The 15,662-nt window shown below is 34.7% G+C and overlaps 1 protein-coding gene across 1 annotated transcript; it reads right to left on the reverse strand.

The window, feature by feature from the left end:
* Positions 1-983: 983 nt before the first annotated feature.
* On the reverse strand, positions 984-14,154 carry LOC123563645 (mitochondrial uncoupling protein 4-like). The gene is made up of 10 exons (XM_045356559.2): positions 13,855-14,154; positions 13,389-13,505; positions 8,629-8,691; positions 8,246-8,330; positions 5,972-6,094; positions 2,952-3,064; positions 2,623-2,707; positions 2,220-2,309; positions 1,844-1,946; positions 984-1,156 (listed from the first exon to the last, which is right to left on the reverse strand). The coding sequence occupies exons 1-10, from the start codon at positions 13,955-13,957 to the stop codon at positions 1,085-1,087; spliced, it is 954 nt and encodes a 317-aa protein (XP_045212494.2). The 5' UTR covers positions 13,958-14,154; the 3' UTR covers positions 984-1,084.
* Between the last annotated feature and the right edge of the window lie 1,508 nt (positions 14,155-15,662).

Raw genomic sequence — 15,662 nt, forward strand, 5'->3', positions numbered from 1 at the left:
TTACGATAACTTGCTACAAAAATAACTGATTTGCTTTCTAGGAGTATCAGAAAATCAAAGTAAATGTCAAGATATCGATCTTTTCGTCATCTTATAACAGAACAGTGAAAAAGACCCACCCATGTTCATCCGATAGAAATACAGTTCCTGGTTTTTGTTTAAAATATTTTTAACTCCAGTGAAAATTCATACAGTCGTGTCGATTCAGTTGTGTTCTTTGACGCCAGAAAAATTAGTTAAAGCTATAATTAAATTTTCTTTTTGAAATTTGTGGCGTTTAATTTTACAAGAATTTTTGGAAGGAGGCCATTCTGTTCATTTTTTTTTTGTGAAGGACGTCAGATTACGCGTGCAATCTCGCGGAAAGAGTCGTCATTGATATCATTACTCCAATGTTGTTTATACGAAAATTAACGCTTTTGTCTTTCCATGTAAAATGTATAGTGAATGCAATTTTTGTATACAACAAATAAGTTTGGAAAAAGAACTCATGTTGTTAATTTGTGAATAACAAATTTCGTCCTGAATAAATAGACAGCCTAGTCCAAGTCCTTCCAAAATGTCAGCCCCACCCCTCTCCCCGACCCCGATTTGTAACGTTTGTCAACTTATATAGACCTTCCTTTACATTCCGAGCCGTTTGCGAATATTTTGTTCTAAACTGAAGAAGCATAGTTTTAGTAAGAAAAGTCATCAGAAGCCACCCCATCTATTTGTTTTCTCTAAAATTTCCACGCTGGAGGCTCCCCGGACCCCGCAAGAGGAGGGGATTCTCCTCCCACACTCTCCCCTTGAGTAACATCTAAACTTATCACGCCAGGCCGCTGACATTTATCATACACTGAAAGATATAGATAACAAGAATATTTATTTCAAATAGCCAGAGGAAAACATAAAAATACTTACTACCGTCAGCTTCCAAAAATTTGAAAAACGAAAGTGAACGCCTAGTTTTTGGCGACTTCCGTTTGAGCGTACAGAGAGCCCGTGCATCGTGTTATTAGGATAAGAAAAAACTCTTTTCTTGACTGACATTATGTAAACACAAGATCTAGTTCGGGGTTTTACAATATTTATTACAAAACTAAAACGATGCGTGTCCAGAATGTTTCCGTAGCTGTTCATACACCACCCAGAACGTCAGTGACCAGGGGGCCTACAAATAGAAATGGACAAATATCATAAGCTGCCCATAGTGTTTGTTACCAACAGCTTACAATTAGAAATGGGAAAAAATCACACAACATCTAGAATGTCTGTGATTAGGGAGCCTGCAAACAGAGATGTAAAAACAGCGCACACCACACAGAATGTCAATGATAAGCGTACACAACCAAGAATGCCAGTGACCGTGTAATAGAAAAATAGCAGGCAATAGTCTGATAAGAGGACGTTATAATACAAAAGAAGAATATATATACTGGCATTCATCTTTGAATTACAGAAGAAAACTCAGAACTAAACAGCATATGTTTAAAACAAATCATTTAAACAACAGTTCATTTTTTTTCAATGATGTCTTGTATAGCTTTTACGACTTTGACGAAATATGGGTCTCATTGAGAATACCACTATTCTGTTATTATGATTTCGTTAATACAGGAAAATACTGATGTACTTCACTTGCAGAGAAATAATCCTCTACCTCTATCTGTTTGCTGTACCACTATTTCTTAATAATATTCTGTACATAAGACTTTATTCGTGTAATTACACAAGTATTTTTACAATAATTCCTAATTCTGTCTCTTATAATTGTTTGGTAAATCTTTAAACACGTAGACAGAAAAAGTATTTAACGTAAAATTCGGCATGCATACGGGATTGAAAAGCAAACACTTACAAATCTACAGTATGTTGGAAAGAAGCCTTTATACAGAGCGAAGAATCCTTCCCTTCTAAAAGTTTTGATGGCACAATCTATTGAGCCTTTATATAACAAAGGTCTGAAAAGTACAGTATGAAATTGATCAAGGATATCAAAGTCTGCGCGTTTAGGTCCGCTTTAACATATCATACATACCGATCAAAAAAAGTGTAAGAAATCTGTATGTTCTCCGAGGTTAAACTAATAAAATAAATAAGCATGTATAGAGAAGCTTTCATTGCAACCAGAAATAAAATATATATACTTAATATTTCCGTAGCTCGCATTTCTAAAAGTACTGTGAAACACTGTCTGTTGTTTTTTATATTTCTGTAAATACTTTAGTACTAACTTCCCATTTTCTGTTGGTTGATTCATAACTCTAGTTTTGACAACATCAGCTGGTGTTGACATTATTGCTGCCATCAGCCCCGCGCATGCGCTAAAATATAAAATAAATCAAATTCAAATAAAAACATAAAATAATTATGAATCTTTTATTTTTGTTTATTTACAAGTAGGAAAAATTAACTGTGACTTGTTACATGCAATTACTAGTATATTCTCTTACCCAACACAAATAACAATTAGTATAATGTTCGAAGCATGCATTTAAGAACAGGCTGAAGCTAAAAGCAATTTGGATTTGAATATGATGTAATGCAAAAAGCGTAGTAATATCATTTTCGTTAAAGATAGATTTTCCGATCTTTTGCTAAATTCGCAGAGCAATTTTCTACTTAAAGGTTCAATACCTTGACAGCCCATGAACGATATAGTTGTCTGGTAATGATGTCTTCGTTAGAAGTTGACGTTTAACTGTATCATAGGTGACCAGATCTAGAAATAAGTCATAGAAAGAGGTGAGCAGCTAGTCTAGAACTGTATCAGAAGAAACCGTCGCAAAATACCACAAACAAGTAATATTTTTTAATTTGTTTTAAAAACTTGGCTTTGTGTTAAAAATTTCCACAGTCCTTTTCATTAAACTACTTAACTGAATTCCGAATCGCGTCTGATAACTGTCTAAATACTTTTACTAAAGATCTGTATAAGGTCGAACATTAAACTATCACTATCATACCTCCAACGTTACACAGCACGGCTCTTTGACAGTTTGGTATCCAACCCCGCCACAGGCCGGATATACCAGATTCTTTAAATATTGAACGGAATGCTTGAGAACAGTTCTTTACTCTGAAAAAATTGTCATAAAACAACAGAACGACAATATAAATCGAAAAAAAAAAGAGTCGCTGTATCGAGAACAGCTGATAACATTTCCTGTGTAAGTTATGACACAGGGATTTAATTTTCAGACATCAATCAAGGTTTGCACAATGAACAAAACCATTCAAGGTTGGTTTGCGCAATGAAAAAAAAAGATTCAAGGTTTGCACAGTGAACAAATCCATTCAAGGTTGGTTTGCGCGATGAAAAAAAAAAGATTCAAGGTTTGCACAATGAAAAAAAGAACGATTTAAGGTTTGCACAATGATAAAAAACGATTTAAGGTTTGTACAATGAACAAAACCACTCAAGGTTTGCACAATGAAAACAAAAACGATTAAAGGTTTGCACAGTGATCAAACGCATTCGAGGTTTGCACAATGATCAAACGCATTCAAAGTTTGCACAATGAGCAAAACCATTCAAGATTTGCACAATGATCAAAACCATTCAAGGTTTGCACAATGAGCAAAACCGTTCCAGATTTGCACAATGATCAAAACCATTCAAGATTTGCACAATGATCAAAACCATTCAAGGTTTGCACAATGATCAAAACCATTCAAGACAAGATTTGCACAATGATCAAAACCATTTACGGTTCTCACACAATGATCAAAACCATTCAAGGTTTGCACAATGATCAAACGCATTCAAAGTTTGCACAATGATCAAACGCATTCAAAGATTGCACAATGAGCGAAACCATTCAAGATTTGCACAATGATCAAAACCATTCAAGGTTTGCACAATGATCAAACGCATTCGAGGTTTGCACAATGATCAAATGCATTCGAGGTTTGCACAATGATCAAAACCGTTCCAGATTTGCACAACGATCAAAACCGTTCGAGGTTTGCACAATGATCAAATGCATTCGAGGTTTGCACAATGAGCAAACGCATTCGAGGTTTGCACAATGATCAAACGCATTCAATGTTTGCACAATAAGCAAAACCGTTCCAGGTTTGCACAATGACCAAAACCATTCGAGGTTTGCACAATGATCAAACGCATTCGAGGTTTGCACAATGAGCAAACGCATTCGAGGTTTGCACAATGAGCAAACGCATTCGAGGTTTGCACAATGATGAAAACCATTCGAGGTTTGCACAATGATGAAAACCATTCGAGGTTTGCACAATGATCAAAACCATTCGAGGTTTGCACAATGATCAAACGCATTCGAGGTTTGCACAATGATCAAACGCATTCGAGGTTTGCACAATGATCAAACGCATTCGAGGTTTGCACAATGAGCAAACGCATTCGAGGTTTGCACAATGATCAAACGCATTCAATGTTTGCACAATGATCAAAACCGTTCCAGATTTGCACAATGATCAAAACCATTCAAGATGTGCACAATGATCAAAACCATTCAAGATTTGCACAATGATCAAAACCATTCGAGGTTTGCACAATGAGCAAAACCATTCAAGATTTGCACAATGATCAAAACCGTTCAAGATTTGCACAATGATCAAAACCATTCAAGGTTTGCACAATGATCAAAACCATTCAAGATTTGCACAATGATCAAAACCATTCAAGGTTTGCACAATGATCAAAACCTTCAAGTTTGCACAATGATCAAACCATTCAAGTTTGCACAATGATCAAACGCATCAAGATTGCAATGACAAACCATTCAAGATTTGCACAATGATCAAAACCGTTCAAGGTTTGCACAATGATCAAAACCGTTCAAGGTTTGCACAATGATCAAAACCGTTCAAGGTTTGCACAATGATCAAAACCGTTCAATATTTTCACAATGAACAAAACCGTTCAAGGTTTGCACAATGAACAAAACCGTTCAAGGTTTGCACAATGATCAAAACCGTTCAAGGTTTGCACAATGATCAAAACCGTTCAAGGTTTGCACAATGATCAGAACCATTCAAGGTTTGCACAATGATCAGAACCATTCAAGATTTGCACAATGATCAGAACCATTCAAGGTTTGCACAATGATCAAAACCGTTCAAGGTTTGCACAATGATCAAAACCGTTCAAGGTTTGCACAATGATCAAGAACCATTCAAGATTTGCACAATGATCAAAACCAGTTCAAGATACATTAGGTTTGCACAATGATCAATCAAATTTGACATGACAACGTTCAAGGTTTGCACAATACAAACGTTCAAGTTTGCACAAGCAACCGTTCAAGGTTTGCACAGTGATAAACAGCGTTCAAGGTTTGCACAATGATCAAAACCGTTCAATATTTTCACAATGAACAAAACCGTTCAAGGTTTGCACAATGAACAAAACCGTTCAAGGTTTGCACAATGATCAAAAACGTTCAAGATTTTCATCATGATCAAAACCGCTCAAGGTTTGCACAATGATCAAAATCGTTCAATGTTTGCACAATGATTGAACGGCGTTCAAGGTTTGCACAATGATCAAAACCGTTCAAGATTTTCACAATGAACAAAACCGTTCAAAGTTTGCACAATGAACAAAACCGTTCAAGGTTTGCACAATGGACAAAACCATTCAAGATTTGCAAAATGGACAAAAACGTTCAAAACCATTTACGGTTCTCGCACAATGAACAAAGGCGTTCAAAGTCTGAGCAATGAACAAAATAGTTCAATGTTTGTAAATAAACAAAACCGTTCAATATTTGCGCAGCGGGCAAATCGTTCAAGGCTGCGCAATGAACAAAACCGTTCAAAATTCATGCAATGACCGTTCATTATTTGCGCAATGAACAAAATCGTTCAATGTCTGCGCAATGAACAAAACCATTCAGTTTGCGCAATGGACGAAAGCGTTCAGTGTTTGCGCAATGAACAAAGCCGTTCAATGTTTGAGCAAAGTTGATAACAATTTCATAAGCCTGCTGTAATGACTAGCTACCTGACTGGTTTACCCTCTAATCGCCGACGTCCTTCCATCTGCATTTGGATCTTAACCAGATCTGTCGGACTGGCTATCAATTGTCCGCATGCACCGCAAGTTGCACTCACGATCACCGATTTCCTGAATAAAGCATGAATAATGCGATTTTTCGGATAGAAAGTTTTTATCTTTTAATTACATAGGATGATTAATTCTATAAAAAAAACTCTATATATTGGAAAAGCAAAAATAAGTAAATAATGTGCAAGGAATGAAATATAACATGTTTAATAAAGACGTTTTACAACATAAAATGTACATGCTTCAGTTACTAGCACGATAATCCGCTTTAAGGGGACGCATACTTTGAAATTAGAAAAAAGTGGGTGGGGTATGATAAAATTTACCTGCAAAAAAGTACAAGGTTTTGGTACATGAAATGGATACTGTTTCAACTGTTATAAGTACACAAAGGATTGCTCAATAAAATAAAAATGAGAAAACTGAAACAAGAAAGTTATTGTTGAATTACATAAGACTTATTGTGTACATTCAAAGTCAACAATTAAGACTTTTTGGTGCGAAAATAATAGTGCTTCACCTTGTCCAAACATTTATCAATGTCCTACAGATTCTAATTTAAAGAAAGAATGTGAAATATGGTCACTGTCTTGCTTTTCATTTCGCATATGTAAGCTAAAACACATTATTTAGTTTGTTTACAAAGTAGTGCATAAGAAAAGATACGGTGGTCAAGGAATGCCACATTCCAAAACTAAAAGAGTATATTCCCCTTAATACATTAAACATTTATCGTTACAGAAGTCTAGTGGCTTACAATAAGGGCCTAGAAATGTTGCCATTATTAATTATTAACTTGGTATTCATGAACTACAATGCACTTAAATATCAAAACACATTCAACAAACTTTTGAAAATGTATTGTCATAAAAATCTCTAAAATAAGGTATGAAATTTGGTTGAGAGGTCCAATCAATGTGTATATGTGCAAAAGTAACATTCTAATCTTGTTCACAAAAGTTACTAATACACAGCAGGCATGTCAATGATCAAAACTGGACGAATATACAGTTATCCTCACTTTAATGTCATTTATAATTTGTCCTTGAATTCTCCACCATACTTCTCATAACTCTGTTTGCACGAGTTGCACGAGAATGCTGTCATTCACGTAAAAAATGGGGTCAAATAAGTTGTAAATGCAATATAATCTAAACGTAATTAATGGATTATGCAGTTCAAGATAAACTTTATCTCATAACGTAACGAACATGTATAATGTTGTAACAACAACTTTACTTACACTGATTTAAGTAGCAGTCGGTTTATAAGTGACTTTATTGATTCATTTTGTGTTTTGTTATTGTTGTCAAAAAGTATAACGGAAGTGCCTCACAACTGAAGCGGAAACCAGTTTGATGCGCAAAGTAGTCCAATGTAAGTAATATTTTTTGACAAATGTCCACAGAAATTAATAATTTTCTAATATTAAAGACGAATATCTGAATAGGATTCATTATTTGATAAGAAATTATAATCATCGACATGTTTTTTAAAAAATCGTACACGTGCTGACACCTAAGTTGTCTCCCGTTGTTTATTAGAGTTACCTTTCGTCCGGCGCAGTAATACATTTGCAGTGAATCGCCGAGAAGTCGTGGGAAAATTAAAAACCATGTAAACAAACTGAAATTAACCACATTTTCAAGATGAATTTCAAGTGACCGCCATTATGCATTTAACCCGTCTGACCTGTGTAGCATCTTAGATATCTGTTCTAAGGTATTCATTGTGTAGAACGTCATGTTATGCTCTTGCAATGCTAATACCACTCTGATTTTTTTTTGTTTACATTTTTATCAATGAGAAATATGGCGTCCATCCCGAGCTGAAATGACGTTGCGTTAAATTTTTACATGTTTAAGCAAACCTGGTGTGTTAGAAAGAAAATCTCATCCCTTCAACATTATTTGGAACACTGTTATTGTAAAAAACCTGTTTTTTCCATATACAAAAGCTTAATATTTTGTGTTGAATGTACTTTCATAAAGACCTCTGCTTTCCTATTACATTCATAGTACCACATCCTTATCCACAAAATACTGAATATTACAGGTGTCCATCAGTATTATATCAGTTTAGGAATATGTTTTTTATTTTCCCACCATCGATTTCTTGAATATGCACCCCTTCCCCATTTCTGTATGAACTGTGAATGTAGCAATATGCGTCCCCTTAACAATAAACGATCTTATAAATTTATGAAATTACCACAGCGGAAATGTTCCGTCCTCATTCTTTTTAAAAACGTGATCCCTCAGCCCCTCATATATAATCATTCTTGAGCCTGAATATACTGAAAAATATAGGGAGATGTCACAAATTATTAATAGGGAAACTTTTTGAACTAGATTTACAAAGTTTTATTATGGCCCCGTAATGACAATCGGCAATTTCCGTGCAGTTCCGTGTCCTCAGTATGCGATTTCGGCATTCTTCAGCCACATCATAACAACCGTGGCTTGTCATTACGGGTCAAATATTAATACATGTCTGTAAATATTGCATTTCTGAATTAATAAATGTCAAAGACATAATCAAATCGTCATTAAAACGTTTAGATATTTTATCAAGTAAGTCGGCAATGTACATACGTATCTGTCGGTATAACGCTGGAGAAATTCCTTGCCAAAGTTTGAGCAACCCTTCTTCTGTCACTGAAGTAAAAATCAGGGAAAGCCTTTTTAAATACATCTATGAAAAATTAACGAAAGAAAATTGGGGATATTTCTGATTTATTCTCTTTTTCCGTTTGGCTCGTATTTAAGCCACATTTGTTTGGTGCGCTGTCAAACTTGGCCACTAACGGCACTTTTTGGGCGTCATGTCTTGGCGTCATTTTCATTGTTTCTGTAAGGTTTTCAGCATATCCCTGTTTTAGTTGGAAGCGGACACGAATGAAGTTTATATATTTTTAAAAGATTTAAAATTCCCGTTCCTGTGATATAAATTTCGTGAATGATCTATGACGTACCTTAAGATTATGACGCATTAAAGCTTCAGACTTACACAAAATGTAAGGTAGAGTTTAGCTGGAAAATTGTCCGTTTTTCGAGTGTAACATTTTTTCGGGTCGAGGAATTTTGTTTAAATTTCAATCATAAATGCGCAAGTATATTTACTTAAGTTTGGTTAACAAAAAGTTGTATGTCATCGAATTCGTTTTTTCAGTACGACCGATTTTGTTTTCTCAACCCCCGAGCTAAAATGCGACGTTATTTGGTGGTATTTTTAAAATTACGCTAAAGTTTCGGACGATTTCGGAAAACTTGTACTATGAAACATGTTGTCGACATTCTATCGTAAAAATATACGTTCAATGAAAGCATATTTTGAAATATAAGAAATAACACATATACAGTAAATCGAATAATAATAGAAAAAAGAAGTCCCGGCTAGTTTTGAGTTGCGAACTTTTGGTTTTTACTTCAATTATAATAAACTTTATTAGCGTTGGATTTTAATATGCGATTTTAATGAAATTACTTCTGTCAAAAAGCGCATCATTAAATTTTTGTATTATCTTCATTATTAGTATTTGATGTGAATATGTGTTATAATGGACTCATGCATCGTGTTAGAATCGAAATAAGAAGTTCCCAAGTGAGATTTATCGTAGAATATATATATATATATATATATATATATATATATATATATATATATATATATATATATATATATATATATATATATGGTTGGGGTTAACGTCGCACTCCGCAGAAGCAATACAAAACTGATCAGGAGTGGGTATGGGGGTAGGGACAATGTCATAGCATATGAGTATGTTGTTGTCTTGGTCATTGACTAATAAAGTTTGTGTCGGCAGATTGCTGTTGCTCTTTTATCAAAATTTCGATCAAAATTTATAAATTTTGTTGTTTATTTTTCTTGCTCCTCTTGCACTTGTTATTGTAAATACATACTTAAATCTGAAAACACTTAACATTCTAAATACATTCATGATTTCAGATGCATATATACTATAGCTGCTATTGACCATAAGAACAATTTTCTTAATGGCAATTGTCCATCACTAGTAAAATTTGGAAGGATAAGCAACCGTTTCTGTAACAACAGACTATGATTTCCAAAAAATTATTTCCTAAAGAAAAACAAGTTACCTATCCCATAATCCAAAGCACTTACTCAACCCTACATCACTCCGCCGAGGGAGGGGTTAGTATAAAGAAACCAAATTTCAATTCCAGCCACCTTCTTCTTATGCCCTTACACTCATCTCCCAAAATTTATTGCAGAAAAAAATACATCAATCAAAATTAATCATGCAATGAATTTCCCAGTCCAATAACATTTCCCGCAGTAGTGCACTATGACAAGTCTATATCTGCATGTAGTTCTCGTGCGGCTATCAGTGTGTAACATTATTAAACCGTTAATAAGTCGGCTATAGTATTTATACGACTTTACAACTATGCTTTGCACGGAATGTCACAGTTCAGAGGGTTAGGCAGACTGGCTGTGAGTTAACAAACTGTAGGGAATCTAAAATGATAGTATATTCATGGCATGTAACGCGCAAACTGATTATACGTCCTACCCTTAATACGTTTGAAATACGGTAATACCTCGATTTCTTTAAAATAAAAAAGTGGAAAACCACAGGTCACCCAACACGAATTAACGAAAATGTTGCAGGTTCGGTTTGATTGACGGTAGTGGAAGTGCAAGCCCTCTAGCCCCGAGATGAGAACTAAACATTTTTACACATGTTATAAGTACCAGAAAGTAATTTAGAAACCTATGATATACATATATGCATATTGCCTTTTGTTTGAATAAACTGTCTGTCTGTCTGTCTCTCTCTGTGTGTCTCTGTCTGTCTCTGTCTCTCTCTCTCTTTCTATCTATCTATCTACATGTATCTATCTGTGCAATAAATACTCAGAACCAGTTAATATTTAATTACTAATACCGTCTGCACAATTCCTTTATCATTGTTTCGTGATATAGATTTTATATTTCAGCCTTAACACCTGTCACAAGACTTTTGTCTCAGTATAATTATTTACTTGATGGTTTCCAATAATGTAGCGATTCATTTCACTGAAACTGTTTTGAAGTTTTGAAAGGAAGACGATTTTGATATCAAAAACATGCAACAGATGGCAAACAATAACTTGGTCTAGAAATCAATATAATGCTTACAACATTTTCCTAACTGCAAAATTTAAAAGAGAATTTACCGTAAATTTAGGTGAAGATTGAAATAAGAATCTGTTGAAATAGCTTCATCATTTTGTCTGTTTTTAAATTGTGCATAAGTCAAAGTTTGCCCTCAGCAGTCTGATCAGTTCATAGGCATTCTAGAGTATTTACTGCAAGGTACTTTGCATATATTCTGTTGTAACACGTATGAACACATGTATACTTTATTTAAGAATTGAATAATAATTTCTGCGCGTTTATACGGAATAAAGTACATTGGGACTTCCTGCAAATTCATGAATCACATAAGCGATACTTGGCCTTCCAGTGTGGTTCATAACCATATGAACGCACAAAAAAATAGCATTCAATTCTTATACTTACATCTTACGATACCTTGCTACAAAAATAACTGATTTCAGTGCTTTCTACAAGTATAAGACAATCAAAATAAATGTCAAGATATCCTTCCGTCATCCTATAACAGAACAGTCAAAAAGGCCCGCCCACGTTCAACGATAATTCGCCTTCCGATAAAAATAGTTCCTGATTTTGGTTTGAAATATTTTAACTCCAGTGAAAATTCATACAGTCGTGTTCTCTGATCTTTGACACCAGAAAAATAGTTAAAGCTATAATAAAATGTTCTTTTTCAAAGTTTTGGCGTCCAATTTTGAAATAATTTTTGGAACATGACCATTCTGTTCATTGATAAAGTATGTTGATGTTTTAATGTATTTAAAAGTTAATGCCTTATGTAATACAAAATTAATGATGCTAGTTCTACAGAAATTAGCCTTGAACATTATGTCATTCTGTTATAAAACTTCCATTTGGCAAGTGATTTGAAGTCAGCGACCTTATCGTAGAATAACCCGAGTGTTTCGTTCTTATGTGTAAGAATATATCACTCAGGCCGTAGGCCTTCGTGATATATTCTTACGCATAAGAATTTAAACTCGAATGCTAACCAAGTTAATTATAATTGAAAAAAAAAAATCCCGAAAATTCACAGCTCAAAACTAGCCGGGACTTCATTTTTCTATTATAATCCGAATTATAGGCCTATGTGTTATTTTCTTATATTTCAGTATATTATGCTAACATTAAACGTATAAATTAACGAAATCATGTCGACAATAAGCTCCATAGTACAAATTTTCCGAAATCGTCCGAAACTATCGCGTAACTTTAAAAATACCACCAAGTAACATCGCGTTTACTTAATTTTTCTATTATAATTCGATTTACTGTATATGTGATGTTTTTTTATATTTCAGTATATACTTCCATTGAACGTATATTTTTACGATAAAATGTCGACAACTTGTTCCATAGTACAAGTTTTCCGAAATCGTCCGAAACTTTAGCGTAACTTTAAAAATACCACCAAATAACGTCGCATTTTAGCTCGGGGTGGGGAAACACAATCGGTCGTACTGAAAAAAACGAATTCGGTGACATACAATTTTTTGTTAACCAAACTCAAGTAAATATACTTGCGCATTTACGATTGAAATTTAAACAAAATTCCTCGACCCGAAAAAATGTTATACTCAAAAAACGGACAATTTTCCAGCTAAACTCTACCTTACATTTTGTGTAAGTCTGACGCTTTAATGCGTCATAATCTTAAGGTACGTCATAGATCATTCACGAAATTTATATCACAGGAACGGGAATTTTAAATCTTTTAAAAATATATAAATTTCATTCGTGTCCGCTTCCAATTGAAAAAGGGATATGCTGAAAACCTTGAACCCAGAAACATGAAAATGACGCCAAGAAAGGACGCCCAAAAAGTGCCGTCAGTGGCCAAGTTTGACAGCGCACCAAACAAATGTGGCTTAAATAAGAGCCAAACGGATAACGGGAATAAATCAGAAATATCCTCAATTTTCTTTCGTTAATTTTTCATAGATGTATTTTTAAAAAATTTAAAGGTCGCACTCCACCTTAATTACTATTGAGGTTTCGCCAAAATACTTGTATATAATAAGTAATAGCTGTTACAAGAAATATATCTAATATATATTTATATAAAGCATGCATTATAAACCACTTAATGGTGAAAAGTTAGACGTTGAAAGAAAGCGCCGATGCCAGAATTCTTGTGTTTTTTTAGGAAACGTTTTGTGCCCTAACTACTGCAAACTTTATATATACCTAAGGAAAAAGTGTTTACCAACTCCATGCATGATTTTCAACATCCCTCTTTTCGAGTGTGTTAGTGTGGAGCCGGATGAGCTCATTTCTCCCTGAATTTGAAGCCGGGTTCGAGTCAGATCTAACGGATACGTTACTGAAAATAAACCACATATATGGCAAATCTAGTCATTTAGTATGACACAATTATCATACCATCATAAAAAAATTTATACAGTATACCTATGCATTTAATATGACACAATTATTATAATCATAGACGTGATTTCTATGTTATGGTTTGCCTTGGTTTTATTCAGTTTATTGTCCAGGGACGGACTTTCGTACATACATTTTCTATGATTGGTTACTAGCAGACTGCTAGCAAGATATCCTATGACAATGTACGTAAAACAATTTAAGTTTTTCTTTATGCTAACCTGTAGTAGACCATGGTCGTTCCATTATAACATATTATAGTATAAAGTATTAAGACGAGAACATACCGGATTCTGCAACCATTGCCGACATTCCCGACAGAACAAACTTATAGACGAGTCCGCCACCCGGTACAGCTTCCACCTCATTCTGTATCTCCTCTTCCGCCATTATTGTATTGCCGTCTGCTTTCAATCGACAGACAGTTGATCAAAACTTCCTTTTATTTTTCACTACTTCTTGATATAGAAATGTTGTATTAAATCGAACAAAATGAAGTGTACATCAATTTTCCATGGCATGCTGCTCTTTAATGACCGCAGATAACACAAGGACGTACAGTGATAGTAAACACTATCTTCCTACTGGCTTAAATCTTCAGATATTTTGTATGCTTTACAGTACATGTGATTTAGACATAGCATCGTGATATCGCAAATGATTGTGTTTTAGTAAACCAAATTGAATACCGACAAAATATTAGACCGATATTGTATAAGAGAAATTGGACACAATAATACTAGGACATGTATATTACAATATTTTTCGGTTATACATTTTTCTACAATTTTGCGTTACATGATCATGATCATGGAAACTTTACAGGTAACCATTTTTATCGTCACTCATGAACCCTTAAACTCGTCTGACCTATATTCAAGTTCATTTAAAGGCCATTTCAAAATTATCATACGTAGTAAAAAATTTCCACTCGATGATATATGTGTATCATGCAAATTTTTCCTTTTGAATTAAGCTATAGAGAACCCGTCCGCTTGCCTCAATTGGGAGAGGACAGATCTGTGGATCGCAGGATTGTGAGTTCGATCCTCGGGTGGGGCTTGTATTCTCCTTGACGATTTGATGAAATATATTGTGCCTGAAATCATTTGTCCTCCATTTCTGACGCATGCGAGGAATTTGGCAGTAACTTGCGGAGAACAGGTTTGTACTGGTACAGAATCCACGAACACTGGTTAGTTTAACTAACATATTCATTTATACTGAAATACTGTTGAAAAATGGCGTTAAACGCATAACAAACAAACAAGAGGCCCAAATGGGCCTAAGTCGCTCACCTGAGGCAGACAAACCTTGACCTAATTAGATCTTGCTTCTGACAATGTATTTAATCAAAACAAAAATAAAAAAATTTAAAATAAAAAAAAGACTTCTGAAGGTATTTCTATTTTAAGCTCTTGCAGCCCCTAAAAGGGGCCAAGTGCCCCCATTTGAACAAACTTGGCAGAGGACCATATAATTATGTTACATACCAAGTTTGATGAAGATCAATCGAGCGGTTCACGATAAGAAGTTGTTTAAAAGGTACTTCTAGTTTTAGCGCTAGCTAACCGTAAAAGGGGCCAAGTCCACTCATTTGAATAAAATTTGGGGAGGACCACATAATTATGCCACAAACCAAGTTTGATGAAAATCCATCAAGCAGTTGATGAGAAGAAGTCGTTTAAAGGTATAACTATTTTTAGCTCTAGTTGCCCCTAAAAGGGGCCAAGTGCCCCCCATTTGAACATACTTGTGAAAGGACCATATAGGCAGTGGAATAAAAAATACAAACTTCATGTAGGAACTATCTATTTTAGATATATATGTAGTTAACTGCATCAAAGTACATAGACTGAAAAACATATTAAAATATCTTTTTTTCTGAAAAAAAAAAGTTATTTGAGCTGAAAACAAGTATGCCCACGGGCAGAATGTCGAGCCCGCCAGCTGTCAAGTGTGACCTGCCCTTGGACCTGGTTCTTGCGCACGACACTCCGTCTCATCATGGTGAACATTCATGTCAAGTTACATCAAAATCCAACGATGCGCTCCGGACAAACTTCAATTAGACCTTTGACCTCAAACTGTGACC

Source organism: Mercenaria mercenaria, chromosome 2, assembly GCF_021730395.1.
Source record: "Mercenaria mercenaria strain notata chromosome 2, MADL_Memer_1, whole genome shotgun sequence".
NCBI lineage: Eukaryota > Metazoa > Mollusca > Bivalvia > Venerida > Veneridae > Mercenaria > Mercenaria mercenaria.